General features: G+C 34.8%; 1 protein-coding gene across 1 annotated transcript; it reads right to left on the bottom strand.

Moving 5' to 3' along the window:
- Positions 1-47: 47 nt before the first annotated feature.
- Positions 48-20,555, bottom strand: LOC149796892 (short coiled-coil protein B-like). Its single transcript, XM_089961542.1, has 5 exons — positions 20,260-20,555; positions 17,587-17,664; positions 11,850-11,936; positions 10,720-10,858; positions 48-6,069 (listed from the first exon to the last, which is right to left on the bottom strand). Exons 1-5 carry the CDS (start codon positions 20,315-20,317, stop codon positions 6,042-6,044), a joined length of 390 nt encoding a protein of 129 aa, XP_089817668.1. The 5' UTR covers positions 20,318-20,555; the 3' UTR covers positions 48-6,041.
- Between the last annotated feature and the right edge of the window lie 40 nt (positions 20,556-20,595).

Raw genomic sequence — 20,595 nt, 5'->3', positions numbered from 1 at the left:
AATATATGAAAAGTGTTGTAAGATGCATATATAAACCAAAGAAGACAAAACACTGAATGATTTATTAATAGGTCATATTAAAGCATTAAAATCACAAATTGCATAAATATTACAAAAAAGCACGTAATGTGATGTGACAATTTTTAATGGGACTTTTCTGTTTGGTTTGCTGCTTTTCTGCACAGCAGCATGATTAAATTATTTAGTGCTGATGCTACTGGAGTAAAGTGCCTTGCCCAAGGACACACCATGGTAGCTTACCAGACTGGTCTGTTGGTAGGATTCAAACCTGAAACCGTCTGTCACAAGTCTGGCATCTGGCACACTAACCACTACAGCTTGGACCTTTCTGTGAATAACTTCTTGTTAAAGCCAAGACCATTAAACAAGTATTACAATAAATAATAACTTATACAATAGTCATATTTGTGTCATAAAGATGACATGTGACAATCTAAATTATGAGAATTGTAAGAATTACACAACAATAATCAGTCTTAGACTTCACATAAAAATTGTCACATTTGCCATAGTCAAATGAATTGGCACTTTTTAATTTTGTAATTTAATTAATCTGAAGTGACATACTTAACTGCAAAAGATCTTATCTGAATTAAATGACAATACTTGTATTGGACAGATCAGATGCCCATGGATTTGATTAAATATTTTTTTTTCATGTCTTATGAGACGGCTTTTGAAAGGAAAAAATCTGAATGTATGGTCACAAAACACTTACAATGACAGAAATTATGCTATACTGAAAATTAGCTAAGGGCTGTTCCATTTAAACATACATGGTACCCAAGGAAGGCAGTTAAAAAAAATATATATGTCAGGGTACTTTGATTGCACAGAGTTCATATTAAATTAAAATTCTAAATTGCCTTCCCTGGGTCCTATGTATGTTTAAATGGATCAGACCTAAAGCTCAATTCCTTCTGAGAATTTCTTCTATGGGGGACAGAAAGTTGTCTGAAAAGTTAGTGGGCTTATATCATCAAAGCTGTATAAATTTTGCCAAAGTTATGTACTAGTTGTTGACGAGCTTGTCAAGCGTGAGAGATTTTGTAACAGTGATGGGCGCATCACAACAATATGCATCACAGGGTCCTAAACAGACAAACTTGTGGAAGAAGATGAACACTCAGAGGCCATAATTCCTCTAAATGTGGAATTCTTGAAATACAACTCCTTCAGGGTCTTATTAATACAAGCAACATTCCATGTAAAGATAAAGATCAACAGGGTCTATAACTCTGTCAAACATGGATTAGATAAAATGCGGGTCTGTTAATGTTCACATCAAATTGAATCAGAATAAGTGGAATGGTTGTTGATCAGTGCAGACCTATACTAGCGACATCACATGAAAAGATATAAATCTGATTGTCAAGGGTCATAATTCTTTCCAAAATGTTTCACACTCGACAAAATCCATAGAATACACGTCTACATGCTAAAAGACGCAGATCTTGACAAATTTGATCATAATGTTGAATGGTTTCTGAGCTATGCTGGCTACAAGCAACATTTTCTCAGTGAGACAATGTTCATACCAAACGTCAACAGAATATGTTTAAAGGTTCTTGTTATAAGCTAAATCCCATGTGAAGTTAATTGTCAAAGGCCATAATTCTATCCAAATGGGTTGCCAAGACAAAGCCAATAAATGGCATATATATGTCTACAAGGCCAAATTACGTCAGAATATATTGAATGGTTTCTGAGCTACACTGGTTTCCAGGATTTGCTGGCACATAAAATTGATAGAAAAAGGGCAACAACTCCATCTAAATTAACCTGAAAAGATGAAGCCTTTAAAAGGCACATACAAGTCATATGCAATTTGTCTACCAAATAGCATCCAATTATGTGTCAGAAATGCAGAGTATTGGTGGTTACAAAAATTGTAAATACAATGACTGAATGACAGACAAACAAAAAGGTAATTAATATACAACTCCTTCATCGAAATGGAACTAATTATTGAACATGGATTTCAAGTTTTGGGATAGTTTATAATCCCATATAAAAAGAAAACAAATTCTAAATCTGCCAAGCATCAATAGCATTAAGCCCCACAGCACTTGATGCACGAGGGACAAACTTACTTACTAACCAAGTTTGATCAAGGTATGACGAGAAATACTGCCTCTACAGTCTTAACAAGCTCAGTGAATCAAATGCCAGGCTGTCTCATTGATACGCACAGCTATCCCTTGTAACCGAACTTATCCAAGAACTTAAAGATATAAGCTCACATACCAAGTTTGCCTTCTCAAGTGTTAACAACAGACAGATGCAAGATGGACATGAGCTAAAATAACAAGCAACCAAGTGCTTCAAGTTTAAAATAAATTAAATGATACTGAAAATAAATGCTTACATTATATAATATAAACATAACAGAACAAATTTTTAAAACTAAAATCATTGAGGCATTATACTTGATGAATATGATACCTTTTATGAATTTGCAAAATGAAAATTAAAGTCAAATATTTGGTTTATTAAACCGGATATAATAGAAGAAACAATTCTGAATAGGTAACAAGGACAGGAAGAAAAAGCCCCAACCAACACCCCAAGTCTGGGCAACAGCAGCTGTGAATTTCACATTGGTCTGCATGGTGAAGAGTACAAAGTTGTGGATTTTTGTTTAATTTCAATGAATATTTTGTAAAATGTGTTGATGTTCATTAAAATAAAAATGTACAATATGCTTACGTATACATGCAGTGTCACTCGTTAATAAACACCACACATAAAACCTGGAGATGGGTATGCAACAATAGTTGCTTTGATGTCTAAATAGGCAGAAATGTTCAAGGTCGTCATGGCAAGATTGTCAGGTAAAGTGGATCACTAACTTTTAAATTTCTCAGAAAAATGTATAGTTAGAATATTAATTTCACATTGTATGTGAATTGTGGATATACCTCTGGTCATTGCACAATGCCCACAATAATGATTCATAATGAACTCTATAATCTACTTTCTTGTTAAAATCTTTTAACTTGCTTTTTATATAGTCTTGTCACTCCAAGAGTATGTGCCGGTAACTTCTTGTGGGTCGGTGGTTCTTTCCAGGTTTTTCCGGGTTCTTCCTCCACCATTAATACTGGCCGCCATGTATAGCCTATCATGTGCTGAAAAATGGCGTTAAACCCTACAACAACAACAACAACAACCAAGAGTATGACATGCTGACCTATCATACCTAGAACTTTTAGGTGTTCTCACATTCTTGGTTAATGAACTAGATGGGAGGTGGTGTGTAGATGTCTGCATTTATACAGCTGTAATATAAGATACTTTCCAGGGTGTGAGGGATGGCAAATACTGTGTGAGGTTTGAACATTTTCTGCATGATTGCATTTCAAAAGTTTTCCATGTAGATTGATACGAAGTAATGAATTGATGGTATTGTTACTGGGTACCTATTACCAGACATGAATATGCTATTGTCTGCAATAATAACTGAAATAATTCTTTTGTAATCACCCACATGTTACTGGACCATTATTCAAGCTGCAACTTGTGAAAACATGCACGAGACTTAATTACATTATAAACATTCATCTATTCTATAACATCTATAACAAATGTCAAGTATAACAAATGTAATTATTTTTGCTGGAAATCAGTCTCATAGTCTACTGAGATAAAATAAAATTGTGTGAGATTTTTCCTCCAGGTCAGTTATGAACAAGTTTTAATATTTTCAATTATGTTTCAGATTATGGAGGTGAAAAATTGCACAATAATGTTTAATAGATCAATAATAATAATAATAATAATAATTTATAATATTTATGAAACATTTTGTAATATAATCAAATATGCTTAGGTTTTTTTGTCATCATTTTTTTCTTCTACTTTGCATATTTTTGTGACTCAAAAAAACACTTTTTCTTATATACTTGGTTTTCTAATTGAAACTACTACATTGGCAACATGGTGAAAAGCAACCAAACAATATACAAAAGGATGGATATGCATGGACAAATCAAAGAATATGATGACAAGAAAGAACTGCTGAAGTACAAAGACCACACTATCTTGCAACTATAAATGACATCACTAATAGAGCCAAGAAAAATGCTATTTTGACCAGTGTTTGTGGAAGCAAAACAAAAAATATTCAATAACCTGGTAGTGCCAGTGAAACTGGGTTGTTATACAGAAGTTAGAAGGATTGGTAAAAATGACTGCAATTGAAAGTTAAGTGTGATCGTTTGCTTCAAATTCAAGAACAGTGAAAGGAAGATATCTATGGCTACCTACATGGCTGAACTGAAAAATATGAAACTGACTTGCCAACACTGAGGACATATTGAGAGATAAGCTAATGTGAGGAATAATTGATGACAGAATCCAGACAGAATTGTTAACCGAGTCAGAGCCACCAACATTCAAGAAAGCTTAAAAGATACAAACAACAATGAAATCCGGGGGAAGAATGTGCAAGGGACATAACTCATACATGTAAATAAAGATGAGACCAAGAACAAAAGAGCTACAAGAGAGGTCTAGTGCTAAAGAGTCCAACACAACCTAAAAGACTAAATTTAAGATTGCAGAATGGGACTTGGGTAAGAAAAGGTACACTCAATGAAATTTTGTAGAACTGTCCTTGAGAAACTCAGTGCTACACAAGATAAACAGTGTGTCCAAGGGCAAGAAAGATTCATAAAGATAGAAGCGAATCATCTGGAAGAAGCTGAGGATAGTAATTATTAATATTATGAATACTTTATTCATGGTCATGTCACGAATAAACCAAGTCTATTGTAATGATGTTGCAGTAAATGGTCACTCATTAGAAATGGAGATGGATGCAGGAGCATCAATTCTGTCATGAATGAAGAAACCTACAATCAACCAGCAATAGGGAAGAAACAGCTAAAACTGGAACTTGCAAAGCACAGAAAGCTAAGAATATATGCTGGAGAATCAAGACCTACATGGCGATGGTGCACATTAGAATTGAAGTACATCAGAAAAAAGCAGAATCTTTCTTGATTAAAAGTTAAAAAGATAGGAGCAAGTGTTTTCAGGAAGGAATGGTTGAGGCAGCTCGAACTTGACCTGGGGCCAAAGTTCTTAAGTTCAGGAAGATACATTCAAGAAAGAGGATTCTGGGTTAAAGAACATCTTCAACAAGTACAGTGATCTCCAAGCCTGCATAAACAGAATGAAGAGTCTTGAGAAAATTATGTGCATTGTGTCAAACCAATTCTTATACAAAAACTTTAGGAATATATGAAAGTTTTCCCCAAAATAGAATAGACATAAACATAGAAACTTTTAGGAAAGATTGTACTTTTTTGTCATGAAACTGAAAATGCATAAAACCAGCATTTTGTTGCAAAACATATGGTTCTATGTTCACAGTAACAAAAAAAATAACTACATCTTTTCTTATGTCTCAAACCCTTTGTGGCTTTTAAAACATTTTTTTGCCATTTGACATCACTCCTTTATAAACACCACTGCTTGAAGTGGGTGGATTTCTACTTAAAAACATAGACATTGCTGCTACTTTGCTGAGTACTGTGTGTACTTCCTTTTAAGTCAAGTCAAACAGCAAACAACAAAGATACTGATTTTCTGTAGCATAATGCACATCAGTAACATTGTAAATGTAACTATAATTTAGCACACCCACCCACCCCAACTTCAGAGATTTTGGTTGCTTTCTTTTTAGAATAGAAAACAAGTCAATTATAAAGAAAGACAATAACATCTATTAAATAATAAACCAGCCTAGTGAATATAAGGTCTGAAAAATACTGTTTAAATTTGCAACAAAAAACCCCTTACTGAATAATCACATGTACAAATAAAACATAGCTTTGCATGTATAAAGTTTAAACACTGGTATACATACTTATGTCAACTGATAAAATTTTTCAAATTAACATTTGGAATAATATATTATGCTCAACATAAAGCTTGACTGGTGCAGTGGTTTTTCCGCATTAATGTTTTCTGACTGGTTATGATCCATATTGCACATCCTTTGCCACTTGTGCCTATTTCTCCTGCCTCTTCTTACCAGATCTGCAAAGGAAATGTTGAAAGTAGATTATCTGTAATGCACTAGAAAAAATACACTGCCTAAGCAATATTATATTGGATGAGAATAGTGAGAGCAAAGTAGATTATCTGTAATGCACTAGAAAAAATACACTGCCTAAGCAATATTATATTGGATGAGAACAGTGATAGCAAAGTAGATTATTATGCGCTAGAAAAAATACACTACCTGAACAATATCTTTTTGATGAGTGGGAGCAAAGTAGATTATCTGTAATGCACTAGAAAAAATACATTGCCTGAACAATATTATTTGATAAGCTGTTATAGATTTGTCTAGTTTTTAATGTGTGTGTGATTTGGATTTTTAATGTAGTTTTAACAATTTTTCAGTCATATCGCTACGATGTCTGCAGTGTGGCAATTTATAGCGATGTCTAGCACTGGGGCATCATGCCAGTCATGTAGCATGATGTCCCACCCAGTCACATTATCCTGACACCAGGCCGACCAGTCCTAACACTAACATCTCAATGCTGAGTGCCAAGCAAGGCAGCTGTTAGTACCATTTTTGTAAGTCTTTGGTATGACTTGGCTGGGTATCGAACCCACAACCTCCCACATCCAAGGCGGATGCTCTAACCACTAGGCCACCAGAGTTTTATTTTAGTAGCCACAGCCATATTCGTAGTTGTCAAATTGCACTCTACCAAATCTGGTTGAAACTGAAGTCTAATGCTTTCTGAGAAAGCAGCAAATAATGACAGGTGCTTGACAGATGGATAAACATTAGTCCTGTAATACATCAACGCTGATTTTTATGTTTTGGGCATCTGGGTCTTACTGCCTAAATAATGGCACTGTGTAGTGTGTTTTGTGATGGAAGCCGGGAATGCCAAAATCAGGTTAAGTTGAATTATACTTCTTTAATGAAATGAATAAAAATATATTACTTTTGAAGAAAGCGTTTAGATAGCTTTGTTTTGTTCAAGATTCTTATTGTCCTTTTAACCAATTTCAGTATTCCCAGCTTCCCTCGCATTCCAGCCAACTGAAATGTAGGCCAACGAAACTCGAAAAGAGGTCCATTTCTTTTGTGAGAATTTGAATTTATTAGAGAAAAGACATCTGAGTAAGTAAAGTCTGACCAAAATATTAAGACTTTACTTTGTACAAAGGCATCATTATTGGCTACTAGTTGTGTGAGATATTCCTGAAAATTTGACTTTTGTTACAATGTTAGTCAACATCAAAACACACTACACAGCGCCGTTATTTAGGCAGTAAGACCCAGATGCCCAAAAACATGAATATCAGCATCGAGGTCCTACATGTAGGAATAGGATAACATATGACCATACCATAAACTCACTTGGTCTTATGGCCATATCCTAAAACTGCTGCATTTGCCAAGCAGGTATGTCAAATAAAATCAAAACTGTAAAATGACCATTTGTAAGCTTGAGATTTCAGATACAAGGAGTTCATAATGACCCCAGACATTTGGTCATTATGCTTTTTTGACTGTAAACACTCTGTCGTCACAAAGCACAATAAAAGCAAGGTGCGAAAGTTACTGGACTTATCAAAAACCATATAACTGACCAATTTCATTGGGTTTTGTATTGCAGACATAATATCAGTCCATCACACCATGTTTTTTTTTTATGTACAACTATATTGAGTTGCAGTGTGTTGGCACACTACACCTTTTGCGTATAGTCCCAAATTGAAGAGAAAATGAGACCCCTGAAGGGAACGATTCTCTATTGTCTGATAAGAATTTCCAGAAATTCAAGATAAGACCATTTCTTCATTTTAAATACAAAGAGTTTTGAAACCATCGTTGATCTTCAGTAATAACAAGATTTTAAAATTAGCTTCTGTGGTGGACATAATGGATGTCAGCTTGGTACCATTTTCATTAATGACCAACAAGGCATCATAAGAAGTCTTTTGGTCAAAATCCCATGTTGATGTGACATTCGATTTTGGAGATATAACAACTTGATATTTCAAGATGGAGGCCACTGTGGCTGTATTCAAAGTCAGATTGGCACCATTTCTATTTAGCACCAACCAGAACTCTTTTGGTCAAAATCCCATGTTGATGTGACATTCGATTTTGGAGATATAACAACTTGATATTTCAAGATGGAGGCCACTGTGGCTATATTCAAAGTCAGACTGGCACCATTTCTATTTAGCACCAATCAGAACTCTTTTGGTAAAATCCCAATGCTGACATGACCATCCATTTAAAAGAAGCAGCAATAACAAGATTTTAAGATGGCCACTGTGGCAGTTATATCAAACGTTGGAACAGTACAATTTTCGTTTATGACCAACTAGATATCACAAGAGGTCTTTTCGTGAAAACACAATGTTGATAGGATCATTCATTCGGAAGAAATTCTGATAACAAGATGTTCAAGATGGCCACTGTAACAGGCATACTGAATGTCTCAAAGGCAGCATTAGAACCAATTGGACATCACAAGAAGTTGTTGAGTATATACCCCAGGTTGACATGACCATCCATTCAGGAGCAGTAATAACAATATTTACAAGATGGCTGATGTGGTAGCCATACTGGACATCAACACCAATTTCGTTTTGGACTAACACTATGTCATAAGATGTCTTCTGGTGAAAACCCCATCAAAATAATGCATTTCATTCAGCGAGGATTAGCAATCACAAGATTTTGAAAAATGTCACTGTGGTGGCGATATCAGATATCAGATCAACCCCATTTTCACTATGGACCAGGCAGACATCATGAAAGAGTCTTTAACCCTTTACCTCATACAACCGTCTTTTGACGCCTCTACAAAAGTCGCATCGAAGCGACTTTTGACGCTTCTACAAAAGTCCCATAGAAGTGCCTTTTTACGTCTGCTGTAAACAACGGCCATTTTAAGCCGGTTTTCGTAGCGCCACCTTCGGGGAAAACCCCTTATTAGATACTACATTCATTTCTGTGAATGACAATTATGTCAGATCACGTGGTCACTGTTTATGTACTGGTCGATATCTGCTATTTAAAGTAACTGGGTCGTAATCTCCACTCTCCAAAATGGCGGTCGCGGATTTCATTCAGTACTTACGAAGTTTTCATGATTAGAATCACAACTATGAAAGATTCAATAACCTAGGTAAAGGCTCTGATATTGATATAGGCTGCAATTAGTTTTTATAAATTATCAAATTTAGATGACTTAGTGATGTAGACACAGATGAAAAACTTGTAAATTTCGAGTATGAGAAATGGCAGCTCTACGGTTGGTCACACGGCCTCACTGACATGACGGTGAATGAATTCTCTCCAGATTTTAAAGCACATAACAAATTCTTCCGTGATAAATAATTACACAGCTATAACAATCGGACTTTACTCTTAAATTGTTCCACATGTAATAGATGTGTACCAAAAATGTAAAATGGTTAAAATTGCTGTTAAACGTAACATACACTACATTGCTTAATAGTTCACAGGCAAGCTATGTGTATGCGGTCGACTAGGTAACCTGTGTTCTATGTATAGCGAGCTGCACTTTGTCACTATGCTCTATGAGGTAAAGGGTTAAGTAAAAGCATAAAATAAACAAGATTTCCAAAATGGCCACTGTAGCAGCCATTCTGGCAATTATATCAGCACCATTTTCATTTAGGACCAACTAGACATAACATGTCTTCTGATGAAAACCCTATGGCAATATGACTTTCCTTTTAGGAGAAGTAGCAATAAGAGGATTTCCAGAATGTACACTTTTGTGACCACACTGGACATAAGATTTTTTACTGAGGACCAACCAGACACCATAATAAGTCTTTTAGTGGAAAACCCATCTTAATATGGCCATTTATGGAAATGAAGCAGCAGCAACAGGATTTGATGACCAACAGAGCATGATAAGAAAACTTCTGGTGAAAACTCTATGCAAATATGAAGAGGAATAGTGATAACAAGATTTTTAAAATGGCCACTGTAGAAGTCATACTGATTAGCTCCATTTTCAATGAGGACCAACTAGACATCATGGGAAGTGTTTTAGTGAAAACCCCATGCTGATATGACCATCCATTTTGGAGGAGTAGCCGTAACACAGTTTTCAAGATGGCCATTTAATGTGCATCTGGCACCATTTTCATTTACGACCAACTGGATTGTGTGATGAATGTATATGTACAAAGTTTCATGGTAATCCCCCAAGTAGTTTAGGAGAAGTAGCGATAATAAACTTAAGCTTACATATCAACGGATGACAGATGTCCATCCCATAAACTCTTCTGGTCTACAACTAGCAAGCTAATAAAAAATAACTGCAACCACAAAAACATTTTATGATATTCTAGATGGCTTGTTTGTGAACCTTGTTGAATATAAACCTTCACCACAAAAATTGACAAAAATTAGGTTTTACGTATTTTTTTAAGCAGCAAGTCGGTTTGCTGTCACTAAATAAATAATTTTTAAAAACAGTTTAAGTAGAATAAAAATGTTGTTGGGTGAAATTATAAATTACAGTTTTTTGAAAGAAAAAATGTTTTAAAATAATATGTTTTAGAGAAAGCAAGTGAATCATGGACCACTATTTCCCAACACTGCTGTATGAAAGCATGAAAGTAATTTTAAAAAATGCAGAAGCCAATGTAATGTGCACAACTTACTTTTTCTTGGACTTTGGAGAAGTGGATTGGAACACGCTGCTTGCAGTCATAAGATTTTCAATGTACTGACCCAACACCTGATTCTCTGATTTCAGCTTCAGGTTCTCCTCCTTCACAGCATCCACTCGCGAGGACAGGGCTGAAATGATAATTATTACAGTAACAAAATGTAACAAAACATAACATTTCCAGTAATAAACAAATTGGGAAAGAGGAATTCATACATTTCAAACAGATCGCTATGAAGAAAGTTAACTGATGTGTATAAAACACAATTTCTTGACACTGTCACCCATGGAAAATAATACTAAGGTCAAATAGAAAAATATGTTTCCTGACAACCTGATATAATCTTTGGGTCTTTTTTAAAATTTCAAGTGGCAACAGCAGTTATGTCTCCTGCCACACAAATCAACCAACATAATGTTTAATAAACAAAAAAATATGTCGGGACAATGACATTACCGACATTAAATCTATGCAACTCATTAAACATGTGCTAATAAATAATAATATATGTAAGCTACTGTAAAAAGACTTTCCTGCCTTTTTCCCCCAACAATCTGAAATTTTTCTGGATACCTTGGGATTTGTTATATCCAAAGTTTTGTACATGTGAGTTTCCTTAATCCACTGGTCCCCAAGCCTTACTCCAGAAGACTTATCAAAATTCCTTGTCAGGAAGGTCTGTATAGTTTGTATGAATACATTGTTTCAGACCATGTCCTCCCTATATCTCAAAACAAAAATGATCCAATGTTTAATGTAAAAAAATGATGCTATGGTCTCTTTTCTGATAAAATTGACCAAGATCTCTGGTCCTTGATCAATCATGGTGCTGTATGACCTGTGGTGACCACATCTGTAAAGTCTTATGATAATTAACTATTGCAAACAAGAAATACTGAAATTTCTTATAACACTGAATTCCTCCAAAATGGATATTATTTGAATGAAAATAGCACGGTAATAAACTGGATCAGCAATTTTCCTCCTTCTGATTGTTAAATAGATGTAACTAAAGACTGTGGTCTCTTTTCGTGCAAGATCACACAAACATGCATACATATACAAACTGATGCACACTTGCTACATAACACATATCTTAATAAAAACCATTTTCAAATTACCATCCAATGTATTTTGAAGCTCTAGAACTTGAGATATCAGTCTCTGCTTCTCTTCTTCTTCATCTGCATTGATTTCAGAGTCAATACCTAAAATATTTAAACTAATGAAATAATGTAAACATCTAGTATTAAAAATTGTATACATATAATAGGCATTCTTCAATGATACAATGATATTGCACACAATAAAATCCTTAATGATATGCATAAAATAGGCACAAGATAAAACCTACACAAAACCTGGAACCATATAAAACTTAGAAATAAAGAAGAAAAAAAAAAACGCAACAATTTTATGCCTAAATTAGACTTGTTATTGATCAAAATAATAAATTAAAAAATGTTTCACTTTTGTTCTAACACTCATGATTTTGATTTTTCAGCTGAAAAACGAGACATCATGTCATAAATATAATACCTTCTATTTAAGACATCATGTATTAAACACATACGACTCGATGAATTCTATGAAAGTGTCGAGCCGATGAGAAGCAGATCTACCATATATGCATGCTTATAAGCTGAATCTAACTTCTAACTGCATAGACCCAGATCTGGCATACCATAATTTACCAACAGATCTGGATCAATGCAGTTTGTTAGAAGTTGCAGATCTGGATCAATGTAGTTTGTTAGAAGTTGCAGATCTGGATCAATGCAGTTTGTTAGAAGTAACAGATCTGGATCAGTGCAGTTTGTTACAAGTTGCAGATCTGCAGATCTGGATCAATGCAGTTTGTTAGAAGTAGCACATCTGGATCAATGCTGTTTGTTTGAAGTAGCAGATCTGGATCAATGCAGTTTGTCAGAAGCAGCAGATCTGGATCAATGCAGTTTGTTAGAAGTAGCACATCTGGATCAATGCTGTTTGTTTGAAGTAGCAGATCTGGATCAATGCAGTTTGTTAGAAGTAGCAGATCTGGATCAATGCAGTTTGTTAGAAGTAGCAGATCTGGATCAATGCAGTTTGTTAGAAGTAGCAGATCTGGATCAATGCAGTTTGTTAAAAGTAACAGATCTGGATCAATGCAGTTTGTTAGAAGTAGCACATCTGGATCAATGCTGTTTGTTTGAAGTAGCAGATCTGGATCAATGCAGTTTGTTAGAAGTAGCAGATCTGGATCAATGCAGTTTGTTAGAAGCAGCAGATCTGGATCAATGCTGTTTGTTAAAAGTAACAGATCTGGATCAATGCAGTTTGTTAGAAGTAGCAGATCTGGATCAATGCAGTTTGTTAGAAGCAGCAGATCTGGATCAATGCTGTTTGTTAAAAGTAACAGATCTGGATCAATGCAGTTTGTTAGAAGCAGCAGATCTGGATCAATGCTGTTTGTTAAAAGTAACAGATCTGGATCAATGCAGTTTGTTAGAAGTAGCAGATCTGGATCAATGCAGTTTGTTAGAAGTAGCACATCTGGATCAATGCTGTTTGTTTGAAGTAGCAGATCTGGATCAATGCAGTTTGTTAGAAGTAGCAGATCTGGATCAATGCAGTTTGTTAGAAGTAGCAGATCTGGATCAATGCAGTTTGTTAAAAGTAACAGATCTGGATCAATGCAGTTTGTTAGAAGCAGCAGATCTGGATCAATGCAGTTTGTTTGAAGTAGCAGATCTGGATCAATGCAGTTTTGTTAGAAGTAATTGGTGCAACAAAAAATGATCCTGATCTTCTGGTGCATCATCTGGCAGCAGATCAGGGTGTATGTTAACTGCTGTTGGATTAGACTTATAAGTGAGCATATATGATACTCCATGGTATGCAATGCAACATTTTGATAAAACAGGTAGATATTTATTTATAACTGAATTATTTACCTGATAATTATTATATCATCATTATTCCAATATCTGCTACCTAATTTTCACTCCAGTAAAAAATGGTTTACCAAGTGGCAGATGTTTTGCCTAATACAACTTTCTTAGACTGGTCTTCATCCATACTTGGCTTCCACCATTTGAAAACTTTCTGATATCCATTACACTGCTCATTTACATACAGCAAATTGTCTATTATTATCTTTGGAAGGGAATGACAAAAAATTTGACACATATCTTATGCATGTCCAATCACTTACCCAATCAGAGAGTGTTGATTGTTCTGTATATTTAATTTTCATTGTATGATGGCTTTTCCTCCATGATTATATGTTTGTATATCTGTATTTTGTACCTGACCTTTCAAAATCAAGTTAATGGTGTACCTCACCAGTGGCATTTATTTTGCAAACAACATAATAATACATAGATAATATTTCTCTATCATTGTGGATTAAATATTCAGACCATTATCAGTAATAAACATGTTAGCTTCAATTTGAGTTAAAAATAGGGGTCTTGCTTCTGACTTTAGAAACTTCCAGAATGGCAATTTCCTATTTGTTGCGAGCACATGTTCAGAAAATGGTAATTGCAACCTAGGACAAGTATAGGAGTATATAATCTTGTTTACATTGGGATTATTCATTCTTGCCTTAATAGCAGAATTAGTCTTGTTTTTGTTCAGCTTTAATTTGGTTCGAGTGACTTTATTAATTCAAATTATTATTCACTGGAATTACAAAGTGCTCCATAATATTCTGGACTAAAACACTAATTTGGAATTACAGTGAATTCAGACAAGTATATTTTGGAGTATATTAAAGTGATATGTGGAAAGACTGTTAGCACATTACTACATTACATGCCATTGGCACATTAGCATCATGCATGTTCAAGAATACAGGCACATCAACACATTCAATATTGGAATTTATTTGGATTTTAATACATTTGGAATTGTGATAAAGCTGTTAGGACTATTAGTGATTTAATCACGATATTGTAAAGCTCTTTTTAAATTTTCCTTTGTATTCTGGGGAAATAAATTATTTGTTGAATTTTAAAAAAACTTGTTTGCTTTTGCTCTTTTCTGTTACTTAGTTTAAGACCATAGAGTTGTAACATGATGAAAGGATAATCAGGATATTTCTTTAATGAAAAATTGTTTGACAATAATGTTAACATGTTTATTGAAAATCCATACTTTCAACTGGGAAGTTTGTTTTCCAACTGTTTTCATAATGCTTTTGGAAACAATTCAAACTATTCCTTTGATACAATCATACAATCTGTCCAGAGGTCTCGCTAGGATTTTAAAACTAGAGTACAGGACTACCATTTTGGTAAAAACAGGAGTCCCACCATCAAAAGTTGCAGTCCCTTCTTTCCTACAGAATCAATACAGATGCTGAATGCATCTATTTTTAGATGGAGAGGTTTTCAATATGTAATCACTCCCTATAATATAGCTTCATTACAACAGTCCTTTGATAGGCTCGCAAATTTATGGTTTATTTATTTGTATATGTACTTGTAGTAATTTTAGGCAAATAAATAGTATCTGATTTGCTGTTTTTTCCCGTATTTTCGCAAATACGTGTCAAGTCTGAAAACAGCTTAGACCTTAAAGTGCGTCTTGCAAATTCCACAACATAGCATTGTCCCATATGTTTCTGACCTACATAATTTGCATTTTAAAGTTAAATCTTTAATAAAATAATACCTAGGCTTTGGTTTCAATGATTTGTATATTTTTTCTGAATATATTTGCCCGATGATTTAAGAAAACAGACAATCTAATAAACTGATACATCCCAGACTTAGCGAAGTCCGCCATTATTTCCCATTTGGCCTACTGGTTCACTTGCAGTTTCAAACTAATTTTTTGATGAAATAGTGTATTTAGAGGCAGTTAATATATATCCAGATCACCGATTCTAATCTTAAAACACAAGTCTGTATGTTTTATCATCAAAGGATAGCATGCAGGAAATTGATAGTTGCTACCTTACTCGGAAAAGGGTTAATGGTCAATCAGCTATCAAACATAATGCTTGTGAATGGGCAAGAGTTTGTTTGTCAACATAATTGATATAAAAGCTAGGCCTAACTACTGATGCCTTGATGAATACATTTCGCTACAACACTAGAACTAACTGGGCTAAGGCGAGGGACATTTAAAAAAAAAATATGGTATGGTCAGTCAATGTACCTCTTAAATAATCACAGGGCGAAGTTGTTTTTGCATTCCTAACAGAAGAAGTCTAAGTTTACATTTTTAGGCGACTTGTCACCCACTTACGAGACATTTTGTTTAAGTCTCAACATGTCTTGATTCTGAGGTCACGTGCACTGCTTATTCCGCTACATTTGGAAATGAACACAATAATGAAAGCTAAAGTTGTTTATTCGATGTACTTTTATAAACGACCACATGTACATCTCTGGGTCTTTCTGCCTCTGAATTCAATCACTGTAAATATCTACATCTTCCCACGTGGCCGCCAGTTAAAGCCTTTGAACTTGCCGCCCAGCTATTGCATCATGTTCTTTTTTTATGTACTCTTATAAAATGGCAACATGTATGTATCATGCGGTCTTTCAGTCACTGTAAATATCAACACAGCTAACTGATCAACACATTTTCCCACAAAGCAGGTGGCTGAAGCAGGACTAGCAAGTCTTTGAATTTTGCCGCACACGGTACACCTATTACATGCATACGAAGGACTCCCGCCTCAGTGATTTTCTGTGTCCCAGATAAAAAATTGGCATCCAAATACGCGTAATTAAGCGTTTCCAAGATCTCTGCTGTCAATTGATTTAATAGTTATAAACACTTACCACAGGCCAAGTAGACTGGTCTCACTCACTAATTTTTACTTTCAACCTGTATTAGAAGGGTCACTGAGTAAGTTCAGGCAAACAACGGTTCAAATTTAAGTCTTTAACTTCATCAACCTGTATATTCTATAACAGCTGCTGAAGTATGATTTCATTCAAAGTGAGTGGATTTTAGAACTATTTTTACACCCCTGATGGGATGGGTGGGATGGGGTGGGGTGGATAGGGTTTAAAGTGAAACAATATACATTGTAAGTTAGGTGCAATATTTTGGATAAAACAATTGATTCCCTCACTTCCATTCAAAGAACTGCAAGTTGCAAATTAAACTAATAAAGTACAGGAGTGCCATGAAGGCGCCTTATATGCACACTCCATGTTAAATAGTTCTCTGTGGAAACACTAGTATAGCTTGGCTGAATTCTTAATTGAGAGATTATTGACCAATGGGTCCAAGTGAAATCTGACAGTTGGTAAATTCTTCAGTCTTGAATTAAAATGAATACACAGAAACGGTTATTTTCTTACAGTCTTACTTTGGTCATGATCTCAAGCCTTCAGAGGAGCTATAGTTTTCTTTATTTAACCATCCACAAAGTTTTGTCATGGAATATACGCTAGAATAAAAGTCATTCTGCAAATTAAATTCTTCTCTCAGCCACAATGACCTTGACCTTTTGGACCCCATAATCATCATATTAAGTACAAGCCTTCCATTAAAGCTGCTCAAGTCATATGCCCTAAAGCTGAAGTTATTATACAATAATAAGTTTTCTATTTTCAGTTAGTGACCTTGCAATTTTACCTTTAACCCCAAAGTCAATATGGTTCATTGTTACCCAATTTGTAAGCCGTCGACAATCAATGGTGAAGGTCAGTTACCATTATTCTTCTTTCAGTCATAGTGACACTGATAGGCTTATTCCATACCCCAAATGCAAGCCATTCAAAAGGTCTGGTGACTGTAGATGGTGGAATTATTGTGCAGGAACAAACTTGGTAATGGACAACATCACAACATAAGCACCACCCCATAGGAGGCATAAAAAAAGGAGAGATAAAAAAAATTGATTACTGTTGGAGTTGCTCATGGTACCCGGTTTCATGTCCCCAGACTCTGATGTGAATGATCTGCTAGGTGTAATTACATCACCTGGTGAAGAAGGAAAACTGAATCTTATAGTATGAAAGAAATTAAATAGTATACTATTCAAATACAAAACTGTCATATTTTACACTACAGTTATTTTACATATATAGTCAAAACATGTCCTAACAGTCACCCAAGTTTAGCAATCACCTAGTCACAATGGCCATTCTGATCCCCCCTCTGTAAATTTCCTATATAAATGTCATGTAATCAGAGGTAATCTGTCTTCTGTTGTCAGTAGCCATGCATTTCTTAACCAAGTGGTGGTTTCACCCAGCCTTCTATGGTCAGCAGCATTTTTTATTTCTTAACCGACCAATGGTTTCACTCTATCTTCCACCATCAGCAGCCGTGTGTTTCTTAACCAAGTTCTGTGTTTCACCCTGCCTTAAATGATCACTGACCAATCTGAGCAAGCAATTAAATTTCTTTTATTTGATGAGCAAGGTATGGTACGTATAAAGGTATATTATGTGAATCAATAACTGCATGAAGCTTATTTTCATTCTCTTATCATCAAAGGTCTCTCATAAAAGCTGACTTTTTTATCTTGGTGAGTCCGAGCAACTGCTTAATCCATCAATTGCTTTTTCCGTGTGAAAACCTGTTTTCATGCCCAATTACACCAGCTGACCAATCAAAAAGTCTGTCCTGTTTTTCCGTATCATTGGTAAAGTTTGAAAATGAATTAAAGATGCTGCTAAACTTTATCAAAACTTTGATACATGTGACAGCGATAGGAGAATCAGTGATAATGTACATGAGGGATTAGAGTGTAGATACAGTAATCTTGTATGGAACGTTTTATTTTATTATTTTGTATTTTTGTTATTGCTGCATACTATTCTAAATACATTTCTAAATACATTTAGCAAACTACTACTACTGCTAATAATAATAATACATACAAAATAATAATGATACTAATAATAATATGACTGCTATTTGGTACTTCTTAGTACATGCATTTGTCATTAACCAAATCTGAGATCTAAACCTGCCTTGATGTCACCTGTATAGACTTTTACCTCATGGTGGCTGTTCTAGACAGGTTTTACTGTATAATGAAACTGGCTGAATAATGATATATTCTTAAGCAGACTTTCAAATGGCTCTCTTGTTCTTCGTGGATTTCAACTTTAATGACATTTGTATGATTGAATTAATCATTGAATCCTTTTGAGTTGGTGGAAATATTCAGCCAGTGCAAGTGTAGACATTCCATCTTATAAGTAAGTTGCAATTTATTTGTTATTATAATACATACCTGTGCCATACCAAAGTTAGGCCAATACTGTGATAATATAGAGGTGTTCCCCCATGGTATGTTAATCCGGGTCAGCCACTATATTCTGTTTTATTTATATTTATGAATTTCAACTGACAGAGAAATTTTATAGGAACTGATACAGGGAAAGATACAGAAGGCCAATTCTGCATGTTGGGTAAATTTCTGTAAACACTGGATCACCTCTTGTTATTGGTCGAAAATCCAATTTGTATCAAGAAAGAAAGATCGTCCTTTAAGTGAGGAAAGTGATATTCATAAAGTGAACAAAAATATCCTACATTTCTACTCTAAATGCAAACGAAAATGTGATCTGTAAATGTCAACATCTAGACCCACTCGATGACCTTCTTCAACTTGTATCCCAGAAAAACCTATTTAATATTTATCTTTTAGAATCATACAATACATAATTTAAAAGATGGAAATTTTTACTTAATAACACTACTGCATATGAATCCAAATTTCAAATTCTGCAACAAGTTGTCCCACACGCACTTTATGATCTGCTATCCAACTTGTCAACATGTCACTAGAACAGGATTCTCAAGAAATTCCCTGGCATATAATGTTTCTAACTTTTTATTAATTTTTCCCCATAGGCGATGTGTAAACACATATCCTATTTATTGTTTTTTCTCTTCCACATGGTAGCCTAATTTTTACATAAAATATTGAACTTTTACTAATTTCTTGATTGGTTTAGTTTGCTTAATATCTTTTGCCATTTAGTGGCACAGTTATTATGAATTTTGTAAAACCAGCTATAAACTTGACAAATTTACTTGACTGAAATGCTGACAGAAAGAGTCCAAAGTAATGTATTTCATTTCCATAGCCCCATGCATAAACATCTTTTCAAAGCTATGTGCCAAATACAGGCATATCTTGAGTCCTGGAAACACAGGGGTGGTATCTCCCATAGGGGTTTGTTACAAAGAAAATTAGGAGTATCCATCAATGAATCAAGGGGTGGAGGTCTCACCTGTAACAGTATACCCCTAATTTTCTTTGTAACCAACCCCTATGTCCAAAATTAATATTATTTTGAACAGAATATTCTGTTGACAATTGCCTCTTTTCAAATAGTAAGCACTGCAATATTTTATATTCGTCAATCGGTCGAATTCGGTATGTGTTCTGCGTCAATATTAGTGACGAAAACCTTACGTGCACACAAAAGCATGTCAGCAGTGTTATATATATATATATATATATATATATATATATATATACACACACACACACATACATTCTTACTTCCGTTATATTCTGCACAAGCAGAATCATAAGTAATTCAGATAAATTACCTGCATCACTATCGCTTGATAGCGGCACGCTATACATATCGTCTGGTGCAAAAGACATTTTACGTTGGTGTAACTATATAGTCTGTTGGTTGCAGACAATTAGCATAACATGAATTACAAAGGCCGGCCAATATTATATCGGTAGATCACTGGTTCACAAACTAGCCTTAAAAAAAACCCCCGAAATTTGTGTTTTCTTCTCTATATTCTTTTCTGGTTTTCTTTTTCGATTTGCAAGGACGAAATTCTTCTACAGTTCTGGCAGAATTTCCACTACCTACATGCGGCCATTTTGAACAATTATGTCTACAGAATAATCACATGATCACTGACGTC

The sequence above is a fragment of the Sinohyriopsis cumingii genome, chromosome 6 (genome assembly GCF_028554795.1).
Source record: "Sinohyriopsis cumingii isolate HCF-2022 chromosome 6, ASM2855479v2, whole genome shotgun sequence".
In the NCBI taxonomy this organism is placed as follows: Eukaryota; Metazoa; Mollusca; class Bivalvia; order Unionida; family Unionidae; genus Sinohyriopsis; species Sinohyriopsis cumingii.
The sequence above is the reverse complement of the archived record's forward strand: the minus strand, read 5'-3'. Positions and strand labels throughout refer to the sequence as shown.

Excerpts from the sequence above, each read along its gene's own strand:
- LOC149796892 (XM_089961542.1), bottom strand. The coding sequence starts at position 20,317 with ATGTCTTTTGCACCAGACGATATGTATAGCGTGCCGCTATCAAGCGAT. Across the intron at positions 10,859-11,849 it reads GCTTCAAAATACATTGGATG|CCCTGTCCTCGCGAGTGGAT; the intron begins GTAATTTGAAAA and ends TTATCATTTCAG. Across the intron at positions 6,070-10,719 it reads TCTCCAAAGTCCAAGAAAAA|ATCTGGTAAGAAGAGGCAGG; the intron begins GTAAGTTGTGCA and ends TTTCCTTTGCAG.